The sequence below is a fragment of the Spodoptera frugiperda genome, chromosome 20, assembly GCF_023101765.2.
Source record: "Spodoptera frugiperda isolate SF20-4 chromosome 20, AGI-APGP_CSIRO_Sfru_2.0, whole genome shotgun sequence".
In the NCBI taxonomy this organism is placed as follows: Eukaryota; Metazoa; Arthropoda; class Insecta; order Lepidoptera; family Noctuidae; genus Spodoptera; species Spodoptera frugiperda.
Genome location: NC_064231.1, coordinates 10632750 through 10653541, shown reverse-complemented (window position 1 = coordinate 10653541; position 20792 = coordinate 10632750). Strand labels below are relative to the sequence as shown.

General features: G+C 34.1%; 2 protein-coding genes across 2 annotated transcripts; one reads left to right on the top strand and one right to left on the bottom strand.

The window, feature by feature from the left end:
• The first annotated feature begins 2013 nt into the window (after positions 1–2013).
• LOC118282291 (uncharacterized) lies at positions 2014–3627 on the top strand. The gene is made up of 3 exons (XM_035603295.2): positions 2014–2381; positions 2933–3004; positions 3427–3627. Exons 1-3 carry the CDS (start codon positions 2141–2143, stop codon positions 3579–3581), a joined length of 468 nt encoding a protein of 155 aa, XP_035459188.2. The 5' UTR covers positions 2014–2140; the 3' UTR covers positions 3582–3627.
• A 472-nt stretch (positions 3628–4099) lies between these two features.
• Positions 4100–20477, bottom strand: LOC118262003 (zonadhesin). Its single transcript, XM_035573085.2, has 16 exons — positions 20386–20477; positions 19867–19992; positions 17292–17480; positions 11919–12113; positions 10556–10765; positions 10038–10232; positions 9636–9830; positions 9232–9417; positions 8641–8841; positions 7937–8179; positions 7264–7458; positions 6695–6889; positions 6162–6356; positions 5633–5833; positions 4877–5107; positions 4100–4362 (listed from the first exon to the last, which is right to left on the bottom strand). The coding sequence occupies exons 1-16, from the start codon at positions 20450–20452 to the stop codon at positions 4142–4144; spliced, it is 3045 nt and encodes a 1014-aa protein (XP_035428978.2). The 5' UTR covers positions 20453–20477; the 3' UTR covers positions 4100–4141.
• Positions 20478–20792: the final 315 nt, after the last annotated feature.

Genomic DNA, 20792 nt, shown 5'->3' with positions numbered 1-20792 from the left:
TTTTATTCAGCAGTGGACGTCTTCCAGCTGATGAAGACTCTACAAATATATTTGCAATGTCACGCATTTTAATCCTGAATGCCGCTATACAATGTCAAAGCTATTATCTCAATTATATGTCATAAAGTCTAATTAAAACTGCAAACACTGCATTTCGTTATTTACTAATTAAACGCATGACAATCCACGACTCAAACCAGTATTTTTATTTCTACAATAATTTATTTATGAGGTTAACTTAGTCATTAACGAGAGCAGCTATCAAGTTTATTTAAGCAGTTTATATAAAGAAGAGTACAAATATATCATTGTTTACAATTTAAAGCATAACAATATACATAATGCAATTGCTTTTTTTTTGGTATGTATAAACTCGTAAACGAGCAGACGGATCACCTGATGATAAGCAGGTCGGCCTTGCCGGCCCTTTTGGAGGTTGGAAATTTAAGAGTTATTGGGGAATCGGAGATTGGGAAGATTGGGAAGGAGGGAATTGGGCATCCGGTAAACCCTCTCATACCAAGTAAGCGTTGTCACGGTTCACGTCGGCTTTCTGTGAAGCCGTGGTATAATTCTGGTCGAGTCGGCCCATTCATGCCGAAGCATGGCTCTCCCACACTTAAGTGTAACCAGAATTAGTTGCATAACTTAGTGTGGTAGATTTTTTAGGAAAGTAGAGTTTTAAAAGGCGTATTTGAATTTCTGAAGCTACGATACAAAAGCTTAATGACTTAAAGGATAAAGCCTAAGTGAAACTAAAACTAAAAGTGAAACTAAAACTATGGCTTACATGGAAAATTGAATGGACTCCGAATAGCAAAAATCAAAATAATTTATTTCAATTAGACCAAAAAAGCACTTTTGAACGTCAAACTAAATATTAAAAATGTGACTCTGTCTGTCAGTCCCCTAGTGAAGGTATTTGCTCTATCCGAAGTAAAGATTCTTGGGTTGAAACTTCATAGGTTCCCCTTTTTCTCAGGTTCACAATACAATTTTACAACACTCATTATACCAAAATTAAAACATACTTTAATAAAATAAAAAACACGATAGGTCAAGTACCGTATGAGTAAACATTTTGACTTTGATTAGTTCAATATCGTACTCAGAGACATTTAATAATTAACTGAAACTATTTCTTAGTGACGGTTTTGTTCCGTAAACAATTGATATTTAAGGGTTAAGTAATCAGTTAGTGACTTTGAATACGGCGGATAATCTAGACGTAAGTTTGTGACAGTAAAGCTGTTGTTTAAGTGTGGGAGAGCCATTTTTCGACACGAATGGACCACGATACCACGGCCTTATCGAAAACCAACGCCAAACAACGCTTGCGTTGTGTGTCGTTATGGGAGTGAGGTTACCGGAGGCCCAATTACCCCCTTTTCCAATACCCGATCCCCAACAACCCTTAAAAAGCTTACCCCCAAAAGGCCGGCAACGCACTTGCTACTGGTGTTTAAGGTGTCCTTGGGTGGCGGCGATTTCTTACTGTGGTAACCGATGTGAAACAACGCTTGTGTTATATTTGGTTGTGTGAGTGAGTTTATCGGAGACACTATTAGGCCCTTCCCAATACTCGATTCCCCAACAGCCCTTAAATTCATTACCCTCAAAAGGCCGGCAACGCACTTGCTACTAGTGTTTCAGGTGTCCTTGGGTGGCGGCGATTACTTACCATCAGGTGATCCGTCTGCTCGTTTACCGGCTTATTCCATAAAGAACTTGTTTTTCACCATAATTATGTAACACGTGTTACGTTTCTCAAAAGAATGCGTTAAAATGAATAGCCCTATACTAGTACAATTTCCTGAAATAGTTTCTTCCATTACACATCTAAGGAATGTTATTGATGGTGACAACAATAAACACATAGATAACAATAAATAATGTATGGTATTTATAATATTATAAACTCACTTTTGTAATAAAAAATCCTTTTCTCCTCAATCCATTGGATTGTATTCAATTTTCTATACGTAATTGTATATAAATGTATTTATATAGCTTTTCTCTGGAGGTAACGGGATCAGTCGTGGCTAGGATACATCGTGAGCTGAAGTCTTTTTAATATAATACATTAATCATATTTACACTGAAAGCATTATTAGTTTAAAGTTAAAACTCGGATTTAAAAATGACAGTGAAGTTTTTCCTCATTTTCCTCACAGTGCACGTATACTACAGTTTGTCATACTCGGTAGACTTGACATGTGACCGTGAACATGAGCACTACGAGTGTGGCAGTCCGTGCCAAACAACTTGCGCCACGCTGGGTATCGGGTGCCCGATTGGCAACAAGAGATGCGTGCAGACATGTTACTGCGATCAGGGATACGCCAGAAACGACTATGGGACCTGTGTACCTGAAGAACAATGTATGTATAGCAATGAAATCAAATACCGAATTCTATGATACCATAGAATTTTTATCTTGCGCAAAAGGTAAACGACATTGGTTGACTAGAGGTTATAAGAAACTGTATTTTTTCGCAGACACACATGCAATGCAATGGGTTTTCAGAACCATATTTTTATTCCATCAATAGTGTCAATCAGGACCATATTATTTTTTTCTATCAATAGTGTTTTCAATAATTCGTGAGACATACTAAATTAATTATTATGTTATCGGCTTACTCACGTAACTGTTTGACTAGGAACTCGACTAGTTTCAAGCCATGCTAGACAGTAGCAGAGCGATAATCGCCGCGTCGTGTGTCGTGGAATGCGGCTCTAGAATATGAGCCTCTAGCATGGCTTGAAACTAGTCGAGTTCCTCGTCAAACAGTTACGTAAGAAAGCCGATAACATAATAATTAATAAAGTGTTTTTAATGTTTATAACACTAGTAACCAGGTTTAGGAAAACTAAATTGTGTTAAAATGTAATATATTGCATAACCAGTTCATTTTTATTGTTTTTACAGGTCTTCTCACCACAACAACAGAGCGCAGTCGCAGGAAAAACTCGCAAAATAACAAACAGCGCCCTAAACATAGTAAGTTTATTGTATTCGTAACGAAGACCTAATTTTTCCAACGCACGAATTATCAAGAAGACTTCTCTATACAAAAACTGTCAGATGTCAACTTTATTGAAGGAATAAAAATTATCTTTTGATTGAAAAAGCTCTTATTTATTATACCTAATTATAGCCAAACCGTTAAGTATATATTTTATTCATAATTCATAACATGTAGGCACAGATAGGTACATTATGTAATTCAAAAGTAATATTACGGAAAGTGATTGAATTATCTACGTATTATATGTAATTTTATCGTTGCCAACAGGCAATACATTAATAAATTTACCATAAAAGTAGGTAATCTAAAACCTTAGTGGACTTGATATATGTATACCTATAGGTAGGTAGGTATTAAGGAAAAGACACTTATTTACAATTTATTTGGTCCACAGGTCGAAAAAAATCTCGAAAACGTCGCTTAAGTCTTCTGGGGTTTACTATCTGCCCTGGACCATTTAAACTTATTAAGGCCCCGAACGCTACAACTTTTAAGTGCAAGGACTGTCCGGGCTTTAGTCTTATTTTTGGGGCGAATGCCACTAAGTAAATATTTCTTAATTTGTTGAAATTAACCTCTCGTATATCAACAATAGAGAACACATTGTGTCTCGTGCGTTCCGACACAAGAAGCGTATAAGATGGTGGTCGTACTTGGTGATTTTTCTGAACATTCTGTGTGATATTGTCGTCTAACTGATAAAATAATACAGAATAGAATTCGTCATAAAATGTCATACCATACATATAATATATACCCATGTGTAGTGTTAGCCCGACACATATTATACACTTTATCAAAGTAATTCGTAAGAACTACACGTATCCTTCATTGCTCCCGACGTTCCTCATCTACGATTATTAACTTGCAATGTTTAGGCATTCAGAACATAGCACAAACATTTAGTTTTAAGCTTAGAACTTAGACATCTGTTTAGAATTTAATAAAGAAGTAATGTAAGGAAGTATTTTTTATTGACGATAAATCGAATATGATTCTACTCAAAACTTGAAACCAGTCTAGTTATTTCTATACACTGTAACTACAAAAACAAATAAAACAAAATATAAAATAAAAACAGAACACTTTAATAAATAAGTAACAAAAGTTTATTTTTGACAATCAGGTGAGCTAGCCATTTCTGGGCACTCACATATTGGTATACATGGTGATGTCAAGTTTTGTCTTAAATAACCAGAGTCACAAATGCAGCCCGGCTTCGGTTGCTCCGTGGAGTCACATTTGAACTTGGCTACTAGTGATACGCAGGTGTTAGGAGGGCAGCTTTTGAATTCTGTCGTGTAGCGTTCATTGGGGCCCGTACAAGTATCTGTAAAGAAGTTTCAAGTCAAAACAAATATTATCTTCTGACAGTAAAATTTCTAGTAGTATATTTGTTACGACTTTTGTATGCCGAACGAGTGCATATAATATATTATTACCTATGTTCACAAAGTAAATATAATGTGAATATATTGGCCATAAAGATATCGGATACAATTCTAAAAAGATTAACAAGAAGAACAGAAAAACATTATTTTTAAGAGTAACGATGGAGTTTCTTGCTCGTTCTTCTCTATTCGAAGCTACACTTTGGAACGAGCACCTAGCTTCACTGACAGACAGGCTGATGGACAATTCAATTTGACGTTTCAAAAATGCCTAATTTAGGATTAATTGAAAAAATGCTTTGACTTTGACAGCGAGCTAATACTGAGAAATTTTCGAAACACCGTAAAAGCCACATTTATAGTAAATTTTTTCGCAATTGTTTGTTCAGCTGTCGCACTTGCGGACACTCGACTACTAGGCAATCAGAAAATGTTAAGAGCTTGAAATAATACCTTTTTTGTCCTTGTCACTATCTTCCTCTTTATCTACACATTCCTCAGAAGCCACACAGACTCCTTTATCATTCCTATAATAGTTCTCCTTGCAGACACATCCTCGCTGACATTTATTATCATCACAAGTTGAGCAGTTTTCCATGGTAGTGTTACGGTTGGAACAGTTCTGTGGTCGACATATCCTTTGTGTGCATGAAGAGTACTCCTCATTGGCGGGGCAGAGATCAGCTGTGGAAGAAGTCCAATGTTGAAATAAGATGTGAACTCATAGCTTGATGCTTAAGATTTTTATTGGGTACATTTATTATGCTAGATAATGGTGATATCAGCTCTAATTTATATTTTTAAACAAGATACTGAATTCACTAAATAAGGATTATCGCAAGGATTAATTAAAGTATTAACTACCGAAAGAAAACTATTGAAGGCAAATCCTCCGGTCACCAGCGACCGACGTGGCGGTTAACGTGTTCTCCGGAACTGGTTCCATTGAATAATTATTTTTGTGTTGGATAGTACATTTATTAGGTCTTTGACTGCCAATAGAAAACTCTTGAAGGCAAATCCTCCGCTAATGTCGGTCAACGGTGACCCCCACCGAGTTTAATGTGTTAAGAAAGGTTTTAGGCTCTATAACATCACGCTACGAGCCATAGGAGCCGAGCAGAGCAGGTAAAACCACATAGAAGTAGATAGTTGTTTATAGACGGGAAGAATTTAAGCCTCCTAATTAAATTAATTATAAATACTTACGACATTCTTCAAATGGCACGCAGGTTCCATTGACCCTGCCGTATCCGTCCTTACATTGGCATTTTGGCTGACAGTTTAGGACTACTTTGATATTGAATGGACAGCGACCAGTGAGCCTGGGTTTGCCACAAGCGTCGGATGGACAGAGGGGAGGGCAAGGGTGGTACTCTTCGTTAGGCCTGTCACTACAGTCGAAGGGAGCTGAAAAAAGGTAAAAAATTAGCAATGAGACCATTTTTAACTGACTTCCTAAAATGGAGGAGGTTCTCAATTCGGTCGGTACGGTTTTTTTTTATGAATTTCTAATGTTATCTCTCAGCCGATCATCCAGCCATCCTGTTGCAGTCTTATACTTTCAGATTAAAAATGCTTACAATCATTTGAATTCCCCAAAGTATTATTCTTCTAAAAAAGCATTTTCGAAATCATATGTACAAGGAAATATATTCCTCTTCTAGTAAAGTGAAAAACTTAAAAGTAAAACAATCCAATGGAGAAGAAATAAGAACAATTTTAATGTAAAACTTACGGCAACTCCTAGTTGGTATACAGGTTCCATTATCGCTTCTTCTGTAATTAAACCTGCATTTACACTCTGGTACACAAGAGCCTGGAGGAAAAGGTGGGTAGCATTCCTGCTCCTGATCCGCTGAGTATGGGCAGTAATCGGAAGTGCAATATTGAGAGCAGTTTTGTAGTACTTCGTTTTCAACACAGGTCGGAGCTGGAAAATATATTTTTTTTAGACTTATCAACAATAATCTTAAGTTACATGTAAAATGTTACGAGACTTTCAGGCAGCTGCCTGAAAGTCTCGTAACATTTTCTACGCTCTACGTCTACGTCTACGCCAGGAATGAAAATATGACAAGCTCCTCCCCCAGAGACGGGTCAAATTTAGTGAGACACTTTATAGGATCCCCAAATGTATTTTGGCATCCACCTAGTTTGCCTTTGTGATGATGCTTTTGTAGAGGAGACCCAAAAGTAAAGTAGTGGATTCGTACAAGCTGGTGACGATAAAAATGATCTTACAGAACACATTTCAAAAATATAACTTACCTGGACACTTTTCTTCAGGTACACATTCACCGCTTTCAGTTCGAAGGTAACCGGATTTACAGATGCATTCCTTTATACAAGAACCTTCGAGGATCATCGGGCAAGCTACAGGTCTACCTCTTTCCTTACAATCCAGTGCTCTACATACAGCTTGAGAACACGTTGAGAATTGCTCATTTTCTGGACAAGATACCGCTAGAAAATGAAAAAGACAATTATTACTTTTGGGTCTTGAAATACTTATTTTACGTTAGGATGATTTGCATAGTCATATTGGAATTTAAGACGCAGAATGACAAAGCTTTTGAATTTTGAAATAGGTTACTGCAGTCTATTTTTATATGGTCTAGTAAGACATCGTCACTAAATACATATAATGCAGAAGTTGGTAACTTTATTAGGCTAATCTCAATCATCTGTATTAACTTCAATGTGATTCCTTTCTCCCTGTGTATCATCGAATACAATAATAACATTTCATTGCAAATATTTAATTATCTTACATTATCTTATATATGATAAAGATACTTTTAAATAGATAAGATTTCTACTATCTATCCATCCCTTACCTTCACAACTATCCTTAGGAACACAAGTACCATTTTCTGCTCTCAAATAATTTTCCTTACAAATACAACCACTATCACATTTTTCATCAGGAATTTCAGGGCAAGGCACATCTTCGTCTTTCTGCCCACAATTCATAGCTCTGCAAACTCCTTGAATACATGACACATATTCTTCATTCTTTGGACAAGACGGCTCTGCAAAAGATAAATATATCAGCATTGTTTAATCCACCACATCTATAAACTATTCTAATATGATTGTTGAATATAACAAATCATTTATCGTTTCTTTGTATAACCTTATAACCTATATCAATTATACTTTGTATAACCTATATCAATTTGCGCAAATTTAATCTGAATATGATGGATGTTAAGCCTCTTTTAGGGATTTTAGCAAATTCTATTTCATCTGCTGTCATCAACTTATTTAAGGTGTTCACGCGTCAGTGATACCCTGTTACTTATGCCCTAGAATATAATGTGTATTGCTTACTTACTCAACGGGGCTGGCATGTTCTAAGAATAAAAACCAGTAAAATAAAAGATTTAAAAAATTCTTTACAATTAGCTTGCGATAAATTGATTGCCATAAAGACTGTAGTTTCATTTTACTTCTAAGACACTTTCTATTTTATCGAATAAAAGTGATCTTGTTGGAAATCTAGCGTACCTTCTACAATGTCCTCTTTATCTTCTTCACTGTCATCCACGTTATCTTCACATTCTTCAGAAGGAACACAGTCTCCTTCATCATTTCTGTAATAGTTCTCTTTGCATACGCAGCCTCGCTCACAAAATTCATCAACCATTGTAGAACATTCCTCCATTGTGGAGTTCCGATCCTTGCAATTCTCTGGTCGACATGTTCTTTGTGTGCATGGAGAGTACTCCTCATTTTTGGGACAGAGATCAGCTGTAAGAGAATTTGTAAAAATTAACGTGACTACTATTTGAATATTTAAAACTGTACTACTTAAAACGTTTTTGTTGACACAGAACGCGTTTTAAATTGGTGTTTAAATTCACCCTATTTTTTGTATTGTTTCAGTTTAATACTAGTAAATTATTCAAAGATATCACAACTAAGAATGTCAAAAGACATAAAAAAACAGGCTTAACATAGTTTTACTTTAGTGACGTATGCCTTCATGCATAACAGGAAATTTACAATGTATAGATAAATATATACATTTAGAATGCAGGGTATAGGTACCTTTACCCTACATTCTTAATTGTATATCTCGGTAAATGGACGAGGAAAATGTTTAGTTTTACCTATTACCTACTTATTTGGAAATAGGCTCGCCCCTATTACAATTCTGATAACATTGCGTGCGGGTTTTTCTTATAACTAGAAAATAAAACAATACTCACGACATTCTTCAAAAGGTACACATGTGCCGTTGACTCTGCCGTATCCATCTAAGCACTCGCACTTAGGGTTGCATATGAGGCGAATGCCTATTCTGTACGGGCATTGTCCCTTAAGTCTGGGTTGACCACAGTCGTCAGTTGGACAGATGGGTGGACAAGGGTTGTATTTCTCGTTAGGGCGGGAACTGCAGTCGAAAGGAGCTGGAGGTGAGAAATAACATTATTAAAAATTTCTTCATTTGCTTACAGTGTCTAAGGAAATATTGAATAGTGTTATGAAGTGCTTTAGTGATGTTTGTTTGTGCATTACTAGGTATTTCGTCTTGATGAAGAGTCTCTCTGTGAATCAAAACTAGTAGAACATTTCTCAGAATATTTACGTGAGTAAACCGTTGTTTTTAGTTAATTTAGTATTTTATTTGGTGCTTGATAGGCAAAAATTGTTAAACTTGAAAAAATTCCATCATGTTTACATTAGAAAACGATGTTATTTGTCTTTGATTACCTCATTCTGATTTGAGGCTCATTTCAGTATCACTGAACAGTTTTGTGGATTATGTGATATTAAAATGACCAGAATCAGGGACTTACGACAACTTTCGGTTGGGATACAAGTTCCATTCTCAGCTCGTCGGTAGTTGAACTGGCATCTACATCTAGGAATGCAAGTTTCTGACTTTGAACATATTTGGTTCTCATCTTCTGAGCGTGGGCAATAATCTGTGTTGCAGGACAGTGAGCAGTTTTCCAGCTGTTCGTTTTCACTGCAGGTTGGAGCTGAAATACAAAAGAAAATACTGATTAACGGAGAAATTAAATCAGACTATTTTTTACACTTCAAAGATTATACCTACTATCAATAATTCAAGCTAATATTTTACAGACGATTTTGTTACGGTACCAGATTATATCAATATTTTATTGGTTTTTATAGAATCAGAGTAATTTACGTAATCTTTTTTGTTTCTGTAGCTCTAATTAAGATTTATACATACGGGGACACTGGTTTTCTGGCACGCAATCTCCTTTTTCATTTCGCAGGAAACCTTTTACGCAAACACATTTTTTGATACAAAATTCTTCTTTAACTCTTGGGCAGGCGACAGGTTTACCTCTTTGAGAACAGTCTTCAGCTCTACAAGTGGCTTGGGCACATGTAGACCAAAGTTCGTTTGCTGGACAAGTTGGGGCTGTGAAATAAATAAGCGAATTTAATTACCTTTGACTTTGGTATCACAAAGATATTGTTTAAAAACGTATTTCATACGTAAGTGTGGATCTGATTAAAACTCTAAATAATATAGTTTGTAGTTGGCTGGAATATATTTTTGGTCAATTTATTAAGTATTCACAAGAAATAAAAACTAAAATAAGTAATAAGTTTTTGGTCTACGTACGTTCACATTGGTTTTCCTTCACACAAGTGCCATTTTTGTTTCTCAAATACCCTTCTTCGCAAACACATCCCTTTTTGCAAAACTCTGGTCTTATTCGTGGGCATGATATTGACTTGCCTTGTTGAGTACAATTCAAAGCTCGGCATTCGCCTTGTATGCATTCGGAGTATCTTTCGTTTTTGGGACAAACTCCAGCTGGAAAAAACAAATTATGTATTATAAACTGTATGACCCAATAAAAATATAGAAAAATTAGTCATAACTGACGGCGTATTTAGACAATAGTACAATTTTTTTCCTGAGGAGAGGAAATCATTCAATCACTTCTTTCGCCTTGGGTGACGGAGAGGGAATTCGTCAGACTGCCTGATACTGACAATAACCCTTCCTTTTATCTGTTTTGAACCGGAGCTCCGGTAACCTTTTACGTCAACTGTGTTTTATTAAAAGACTAACTGTTAGATCACCTTTCGGGGATAATAGGTGTGACGATACAGATAATATTATTTTTTACTTACGACACTGGCCATAAGGTACACAAGTTCCATTGAGTCTCCAGTATCCCTTGATGCATCTACATTTAGGACTGCATGGTAACACAATTCCTATGTTTCCGAAGAGTGGAGGACATTCGCCACTGGGTGAGGCTTGACTGCAATCATCAGTAGGGCAGAGTGGAGGACAGCTGACGAACTCTTCGTTTGGTTTTGAACTACAGTCAAATGGTGCTGCAAAAATATTTAAATATTTTGTAAGTAATAATATAAGTCTTATTTTCTTGTCAAAAAGTCCTATCTTATGGAAATATAAGTCCTCAAAATTTATACAAATACGTTGAAACTACTGAACGAATTTTGATGAAATTTGGTATACCTATAGAGGTATGAGCTGAATTGAATGATAGGATACTTTTTATCCCATGTGTATGCAGACAAAGCCGCGGACAGAAATTAGTTATACTTATAAAAGAAAGTTACAGTTACACAATTTTAACTGAAAAACGGCTAAATCGATTTGGCTGAAAATTGGTGGACCTAGCTAAGAACCCTAAGACTAGAATACTTTTTCCATATACCCAATAATCCTACAAGAACGGGAAAAACGGGTATACGCATAGGAAGACGCGGACAGAAGCTAGTTATCATAATCAACAATAATAATAATACGAAATAATCTTAAATTTCTTGACCAAATAGGTGGAGGAAAACCACATAAATCTAGTAAAAATAATAAGTTATCGTTTATGGAAATATTATATGGTCAACTAATAGGTATTTCAAAAATCTAAAAACCCAATCATGTTTTCCTCAATCTAATGAGATATTCCAATTTCTAATACCTACAGTCAGAATTGAGCAGCTTCTGATTATTTGCTTTGCTTCTATAAAACTCAAACACGTTTTAATTCAATTAACATTTTCCCCCTTTGTCCGTTACGATCCGTCTTATCGTTGCAGCATCATTTTTACCACATGCAGGTAACAGACAAATGGGGCCATAGCCCAAGCTGTATCATGACGGCCGAGTAGATTTATCACTACTCCTGTTCCTTCTGTGGGTGTCGTATGGGTCGACTAAGGGACCACATAATATTTAACAGAGACCGAACAGCAAACGTGTGATAAACCTGATACTATTTGCGATCTTGACCCTGCTTACGTAATGTAAAGACAAACTCTGCATTGGTTTAGCAGTGTACTAGCAATGTTCTATTTTAAAATATTACACTAATAATACAAAAAGATCTTTTAATGCCGCTTATACATATTATATTTTTTAGCATGCGGTGTGCACACGCCCGCCCGTAATTAAATGCTCATGCAGCAGAGGTGCAACATAAAAACACACACATAACATTCTATTCCATATATGAAAACTTACGGCAGCTTCTAGTAGGTATACAGGTCCCATTGATGGCACGGCGGTAGTTGAAGCGGCATTTGCAGACTGGAGGAGGGCACACATCAGGAGTGGTGCACAGTGCACTGTCGCTACTGCTACTGGTTGGGCAGTAGTTGGACTCACAGTTCGCTGGACAGTTGTCTTGTATTTCATTGGGCCCACATGTGGTTGGACCTGAAGTTTGCAAAAATGATTGGTGAAATCAGAGTAATTGCTAACTTCTTCTCTCTTTGCTGCAGATCGTTGTAAAAATGTTTTTTTTTTTTTACTTTATTTATTCGTCGCTTAAGATTTATTTCAGAAAATAAAGTGAGAGTTGGTCTAAATCTACGAAAAATCAATCAATTCGGTTATGGACACAGATTGTAGTCATGACAATCATAATTATTACTTCTGTGGTAATCCCAACTAGCAAAATCAGTATTTAAAACGATCTCAAGATTACTTTTATTTTCACTTATAAGAAACTTGTAGCATGTTACAAAGCTGGATCAGTTATTTCTATATCTATCTTATAATCAACTTATAAAATGTTACTAAGCCCTATAATATACTTGACTAAGCGCAATAGCTTCTATAATGTTATGAGACTACACAATTACAAGTACAAACGCTCTTGTTAGTATCTGACATCAGTATCTTACTGAAGCAATCTTGTTTATATGGCACTAGTAATGTACTTAGTTATTAGTTATAAGTATATTTTAAGAGGTTATTTTTGTTGTTGCTTCGGGTCGTGGTGCCGGTTGTTCTGTAGTCATTTATTTTTAATAAAAACGTAACTATTATTTTGTGTTATTGTAAAATATAACTAATAATACATTTAAAATATAGGGTGTGAACCCGTGGGAAAGTCATATTTACTGTAAATGTGTACCAAAATTTAGTTAATTTCACAATGCCCTCCGAAAAATAACACATTAGTATATTATTGTAAATTTATTATTTCAACAATGTCATGAATATCCGCCATGTTTTAAAATTGCTCTTCGTTAAGTACTTTATAGAATCATTATAGGTAAATTAGTATTTGTAACAGTTTCTGTCCAGATAACTCTCCTCCATTTTAAAACAAATTAGGGTTCCCTTGAAGTCTGCCTGTTAATTATCGATTTTCCTTTTTTAGGATTTAATTAACAAGATGGTCGTATTTCTGATACGACCATCTCTGATGTCGACTGTTTTTTGACAAAATCTTCTTTGATTTTACTTACAAATATGAGATGGCCTTGGACAAATACACATTTTGTGTTATCCGAAAGCTGCAATGGGTGTGGATTTCCAGTTTATATCTATACATATAATAAAATCGTAGAAAAGTGCTGTCTGTACATTGAAAATAAAAATAAAAAAAATAGCAGGGGTTATTGTTATGTCGATGTCGAACCCAAAAATGTAATTAACTTTTTTTTTGTCTGTTTGTCTGTTTGTCTGTTTGTCTGTTTGTCTGTTCGTCTGTGCGCGCTAATCTCAGAAACGGCTGATCCGAGTTGGATGCGGTTTTCACGAATATATTGTGGGATGCTTAAATTTACATTTAGTGTTTGTTTCATGTCAATCGGTTCATAAATAAAAAAGTTATGTCAAATTAAAGAATCACGTCGAACATTCTATGCTTATACCATTAATCTCCGCAACTATTTGACGGATTTGGTTGAAATTTGGTACAGATATAGTTTAGAACCTTAGAAAGGACATAGATATATTTTTATTTCAAAAATCAAAAAATAAAAATAAGAAATAAATTATTTATAAATAATTCTATGTCGATCGTTACACGACTTCGGTTCATGTTATTGTTTTAATTTATCGAAAAAAGTAAATAAATAGTAAAAAGGCATGAAAAAAATAATATCAATATAATAAAACATTTAGTACAAAGAAAATGCTCTAACGGAGTATAGATAATTCTATGTCGATCGTTACACGACTTTGGTTCATGTTATTGTTTTAATTCATCGAAAAAAGTAAATAAATAGTAAAAAGGTATGAAAAAAATAATATCAATATAATTAAACTTTTAGTACAAAGAAAATGCCCGAACGGAGTATAAATAAATAATCCAAGTTGTCTTTATCCTCGATAGATGGCGTTGGGATCGAAATAGATCGCGCTATGGTTTCGTTACATTCATTTGGTTGGGTACCGGCCGAGCGCTTCGGTACTATCGTAGAAAAAGTGTATTATCAGTCGTATGATTATTTGTCTGTAGTGGTCCTGCTGTTTCGTATATTCTAAATTGGTTTCGTTGTATTTGTCAATTAATAAGTTTATTTGTTGGGTTTTCCTGGTTTTTTGGTTAAACTATTTAACGTAGGTTTAGTTTGATATCGATTATTAGTAGTTACTGTAGTTAGTTTTTTTAATAAAATTGTAAGTCTAATTTTTTTTTTAATTAGATTAGATTTAAGTCGTTTCTTTTAAATTATTTAGTTTAAGCTTGGTTATTATAGCATAGAGGATAGGTTGTAATATAGTTTCTTTTTTAATTGTTATAAATTCGTAATTCGTAGCTTTCTTTAGTTTTAAGTTAGTTTAAGTCCGTTTTTAAACTATTTTTTCAATGCCCTAAGTGAGTATACATCTATTAAATTCAAACGCAGAGCTCATTATGTTGATTTTTGAAGAGTTCCCTGGAATATCTTCCACATCTCATTTTTGAAGAGATCCCGCGAGATCGGGAACTATGTGGTTAAAACCAAAAATTTGCCGGAAGTCACTATTCCACGCGAACGAAGTCGCGGGCAAAAGCTATCTATACATATAATAAAATCGTAGAAAAGTGCTGTCTGTACATTGAAAATAAAAATAAAAAAAATAGCAGGGGTTATTGTTATGTCGATGTCGAACCCAAAAATGTAATTAACTTTTTTTTTGTCTGTTTGTCTGTTTGTCTATGCGCGCTAATCTCAGAAACGGCTGATCCGAGTTGGATGCGGTTTTCACGAAATATTGTGGTATGCTTAAATTTACATTTAGTGTTTGTTTCATGTCAATCGGTTCATAAATAAAAAAGTTATGTCAAATTAATATCAATATAATTAAACTTTTAGTACAAAGAAAATGCCCGAACGGAGTATAAATAAATAATCCAAGTTGTCTTTATCCTCGATAGATGGCGTTGGGATCGAAATAGATTGCGCTATGGTTTCGTTACATTCATTTGGTTGGGTATCGGCCGAGCGCTTCGGTACTATCGTAGAAAAAGTGTATTATCTGTCGTATGATTATTTGTCTGTAGTGGTCCTGCTGTTTCGTATTTTCTAAATTGGTTTCGTTGTATTTGTCAATTAATAAGTTTATTTGTTGGGTTTTCCTGGATTTCTGGTTAAACTATTTAACGTAGGTTTAGTTTGATATCGATTATTAGTAGTTACTGTAGTTAGTTTTTTTAATAAAATTGTAAGTCTAATTTATAAATTAATTAGAATAGATTTCGTCGTTTCTTTTAAATTATTTAGTTTTAGCTTGGTTATTATAGCATAGAGGATAGGTTGTAATATAATTTCTTTTTTAATTGTTATAAATTCGTAATTCGTAGCTTTCTTTAGTTTTAAGTTAGTTTTCATCTTAAGTTCGGAAAGATTATAATATTTCTTTAGTTTAAGTCCGTTTTTAAACTATTTTTTCAATGCCCTAAGTGAATATACATCTATTAAATTCAAACGCAGAGCTCATTATGTTGATTTTTGAAGAGTTCCCTGGAATATCTTCCACATCTCATTTTGAAGAGATCCCGCGAGATCGGGAACTATGTGGTTAAAACCAAAAATTTGCCGGAAGTCACTATTCCACGCGAACGAAGTCGCGGGCAAAAGCTATATTATAATAAATCTGTAGAAGGGTCAATTCTGTACATTGAAAATATTGAAAAAATAAATAGCAGGGGTGTTACTGGATCGGTTTTTTTGTCTGTCTGTCTGTATGTTCTGGCATCACGTGAAAACTAACTGTTCGATTTCTATGAAACTTGGTATAATTTAATAGGATACGTTTTATCCTGAAAAAATACGTAGAAAAAATATCTTTATTTTTCAGTTTTATTCTACAGAACGCGAGCTCAACAGTAGCTCAATAGAGGAAACTCCGTAATTATTATGGGCCTCGCCGTATTTGGGTCCAATAGATATTTATAAGATGTCAATGTCAGAGTTACTCAAAATGGAGAAATAAAACTTCCACGCGAAGACCGACATCCGCGCGGACGGAGTCGCGGGCGGAAGCTAGTAAACAATATGTATAGACCTACTCATTTCGTTTGTAGTCAAGAAAACATAATAGTTTTATTGCATCAAATCTTTTTTGGTTCTCGATTTGCTCCCAGTACAGTATATATGACCATTACATCGAGGATGAATGCACAATTTGTTACTGATTTTGTATCCACATATTTTTTAAACACACCCATAAGTACTTAATTTTTTAATGTTAAAATAATTTTATCGGATAATATTTTTTTTTTGACATTTGTTATTTTTTTATAGTCAGTGGTCTCTGCGTTATTTAAATCGTATTCATCTTCCCAATTTTCAACTTCTTTACTTTCTGAGTAGTGGGAAAAGGGTGAAAAAATATTATTGATCGCGGAACCCTCAATTACTTCACCTGTGTTTGCACTTGACGCGCTTGATTTATATCCCGATCCTGTTGTTTACTAGTAAAGTGATTGATCTACTATCTTATAAACTTTTTTGATCTTATAGCTGTCTTTCTAAGTACTATTAGACTAAAAAGAGTCTCGAGCAAGACTATGATGGCACAAACTTGTAATCGTTTCAGCTAAGTATGTTATAATATCATTTTCTCTCACAAAATGCTACTATAGGATTAAAATATTATTCAGGATTATTTAGTCTTACTTTAAACAATTATAGAAGACTTATTCCTTTAAGTGTCCTAAAAGATAATCTTATAGTTAACTAAAAGACTGAGGTATAAAGGCTATTACTCTTGAGTATATGTATGCTTGTGAAATGCTATTACTAGTAAAAATGTCCTATAATTGTTTTAGAGTTCAGTCTTGTAGCGAACTGCAAGACCGAGATATAAAAACAAATGCACTTGAGTATGTTAAGGCTTGGCAAATGCTATTATAAGTTAAAAAGTCTATCGCAATGCCTTTACAAGAGCGTTATTAGTAGTGACAGACTTATAAGCTTTCTTTATAGGATTACTATGCTTGTTAAAGGACTATAGTAGCCAACTATTACTATCATACAACAGACGTAAATAAATATTGGTCGGTCTTGTCTAGAGAAAATGATTGATATATTGCTTAGTGTACAATAAATTTAATTGATAAGATTTTTGGAGTAAACTTTAATCTACTTATTATTAAATTTTGTTACTTACATTCTTCTTCCTTGACACAAGTGCCATTATCTGCCCTCAAGAAACCTTTCTGGCAGACACACCCTCTCTTGCAAAACTGTTGATCTACCGTCTGCTGCCTGCAGGATTGTCCCTTTTCAGAACAGTATTGAGCTCTTTGAAGTGATTGAGGACATATCGAAAACTCTTCGTTCTTCGGACATTTTTTTACTGAAAATAATACAATGCCTTAAAATAGTTAAAGAAGGATTTCAATATTTGTAACAATCGTATTCTATTATGAATACAGCATCAATAGATCCCTGCTTTAAACAAAAACGTGTAAAGGTTTTGTTGTTCGAAAATCGATTCAAATAAAAATGAGGTAAAATACAAATTTGCTTAACAAGTTTATTGGTCTATAAACTATACATTACCTTTATATACATCTGTTCAAACAGAATTAGCATAATCTTTTATTTTTCGCAACAATTTCTTCGTTCAATATTTAATCATGAATAATAGATTTTTCATGGTTATAAAGTTTCCAGGTTAAACGTGATTTATGTAAATATGAATTATTATTAAAATGGTTATAAATGTAAGTATTAACAAAGAACAATTCACATTCATGGTATGATTTAATGCTAACAGAATCAAAAGATAAAAAAAAAATGCTAACAGAATCCATCTACGATCCTTAGGTAGGTTACGCAGGTAAAGTGACCTACAGAGTTTTTAGGTTACCTATCTAAAATATTTATTGTCAGCTCTTCCTCTAGGTGCGGTCTGATCATCACACTAATATTATAAATGTGAAATTCTTTGTCCGTCAACCACGTCGCAACTACTAAACGGATTTTAATGAAATTTGGTATACAGACAGGGTATGAACTGACTTGGGTGATAGGATATCACGGGGACGCGGGCATAGGCAAATGAAGATAGGTAATAAACATATTTCTCTGGGTTTGACAAAAGGAGAATCAAAAAAGTAGACATATAAAAAAGTGCAGCTCTCTATACCATTTCGGAAATGAACAGCGAATAAAACTGTAAAAACATCAAAACACATTTTTAAACCATTCGAAACACTCAATTAATCAATTCACATAAAAACAATTTATATCTCAACGTTATTAAGTATACGTATAAAAAAGGAATGGGAATAAAAAATACCTGTTTTGCCCCCATATAAATAAAGAACCGAGTCTGTACTGACGTTCATATGACATGACGTCAGGTTATATATCATAGTGCGGCCTTAATAACGGTCTAATGACGGTGCTAATGATTACGTACATAACCTACGTTAGTATTATATAAAGTAAAACTATTCTATTATAATGACGTCGACAGTGTTTTCCAATATAGTAATATGACGGTTTTTTAGGTACTTTATACTGTTTTGATTTCGGGGAATCACCTTGTAACTGTTTGTTTAAGAATATGTATTATGTATATACGTTTCTTATTTACATATATTATTTTTAGAGTATTCAAATCTTATAAATAGCAACACTTTTACTTGCCTTGACTTTTAGTGAATGTTTCGCTGAGATTTCGACTTACTTTCTTATTATTAGATATATCTGATATTGGAGCGATCATGAAGATTTACTTGTTTGTTTGCATTAAGTAGGCCCTAAAGTACAAGGTCGATTTAATAGATTCTTTCACAGCTACAAAGAATTTATTCAGCAGCAGATCAGCCCATTAAATATTTTGGTACCAATAAGGAATATTTTTTACCCGGTTGGAAATGCCCCTAATCCCTAATCCTTTTAAAATCCAACATTAAACGCGTGTTTCTAAAAAAATATTATCATTATTTTATCATTAATGGAAATTATTATTATAACCAATCACGTCAAAACAATCGAATTTCTATAAAGAAAATATGTATTCCCCTATTATAAATCGTGACATATTAAAATAAAGGTAGCATTATCATACATAGATACTTATTTTTTTATAGATATGTTTAGATTAAGCAATAAAGAAAACATAAACCAGTAATGAACTCACGTATTGACTATATACTCGATATCATCGTAAACAACATCATTCCACAAAACCTGTCTTTCTCTTGCAGTTTTTAAAAGCCATATTGCATTAAAACATCTGCATGCAACAAAATATGTTCATTTGTATGGTGGTTTGCCTAAGGACTTAGTACGAGTTTGTTTTATATTTAACGAGATCGAAACGAGAGTGCGTTTGGCGTTCTGATGGGTACACTTGCAGCCGAAATTAAAAAGTAATTTTAATCGAAATCTGAGGATTAAGATCGACTTTGTACGATGCCTAGTTGTGTGAATTTCGGTCAAAATTCGAGATCGGTCCCAGTCATTCTCTAGTTCGGTGCTCTTTCTCTTTGCCTGATTCATAGAAAATAAGCAATGTTTTGATCATCCATTATTATGTTATTGTTTACTTAGATTCTCTGACGATGACCTTCAGAGATAAGGACTGTATATTACTTAATGTTAATAAAAGTGTATGGACAACCGGTATACGGCAAGAGGCTGCAGAGGTGAGTGACACTGCAAGTGCACCTCTACCTCCCTTCGGAGATGATGGGACATTATTTAAACGTAAATAGAGATTAACTTACTTTTACGACATTTCACTTTTTTGTGGATTTTCGAAGTGATGGGGTTTGCAAATGATGGTGTTGATGTTGACTCGGTTGCGTCCGTAGCTGTCACTGTAGTGTCTGGTACTGTGGTGTCAGGTTCTTCTGTAAAAAGTATTTTAAAATGATATAGACTGGTTTTGGTATTGGACGTTAGAATTAAAAAAAGAAAACGGTATATATAGAGTGAGTCGTTTTGATAGTGTTTAATTATCGTTTAAGTTGTAAAGTAAATTACTTAATTGCACTGTAATAAATGTGTTAATTGTTCCTTTGTGGAATACCTAACTTGCTTTTTCACTACAGCAATTTGCTTTAAATAAAAAATGAATAGAGGAAAGGATACTTGTTTAAATAAAATAGTTTATTGAGAAACTCTTTAACTCCTCTTAAATTAAAACAAATAAAAAATCGACAATTTACAGATTGAAAAAAAAAGATCTTACCTAACTTTAATTATTTTATTTAATAAAAAAATAATTATAAACATAAACTCACCATTACATAAAACTACGACCAACACATGAGTCACTAAAGCTACACACAGCCACAATCTGACCGCCATCGTGGCTACACCACTTCTGATACAAAACGGTACAAAACTTATTTATATACAACATAGCTGTATAGTACAACTATATATATGGTTATATGTATGTATACATATAGCAATATTAAAGCCGTGTATATAAAAAACAGGTGTTTTATTGTATAAAAACAATAGAGTCGTGACCGAGGTATATACGTTGGTAGACATTTTTTTTGATAATTATGATTGTATTTTTGATTTTGGTTGAAATAGTATTTATTTTTGGGAATTGGGGGATTTTAAGCACTTTTCTGTATGGTCTTGTTTTGTGAATATTTGTTGGGCAATATTGGAATAAGATATATTCTAGGATTGT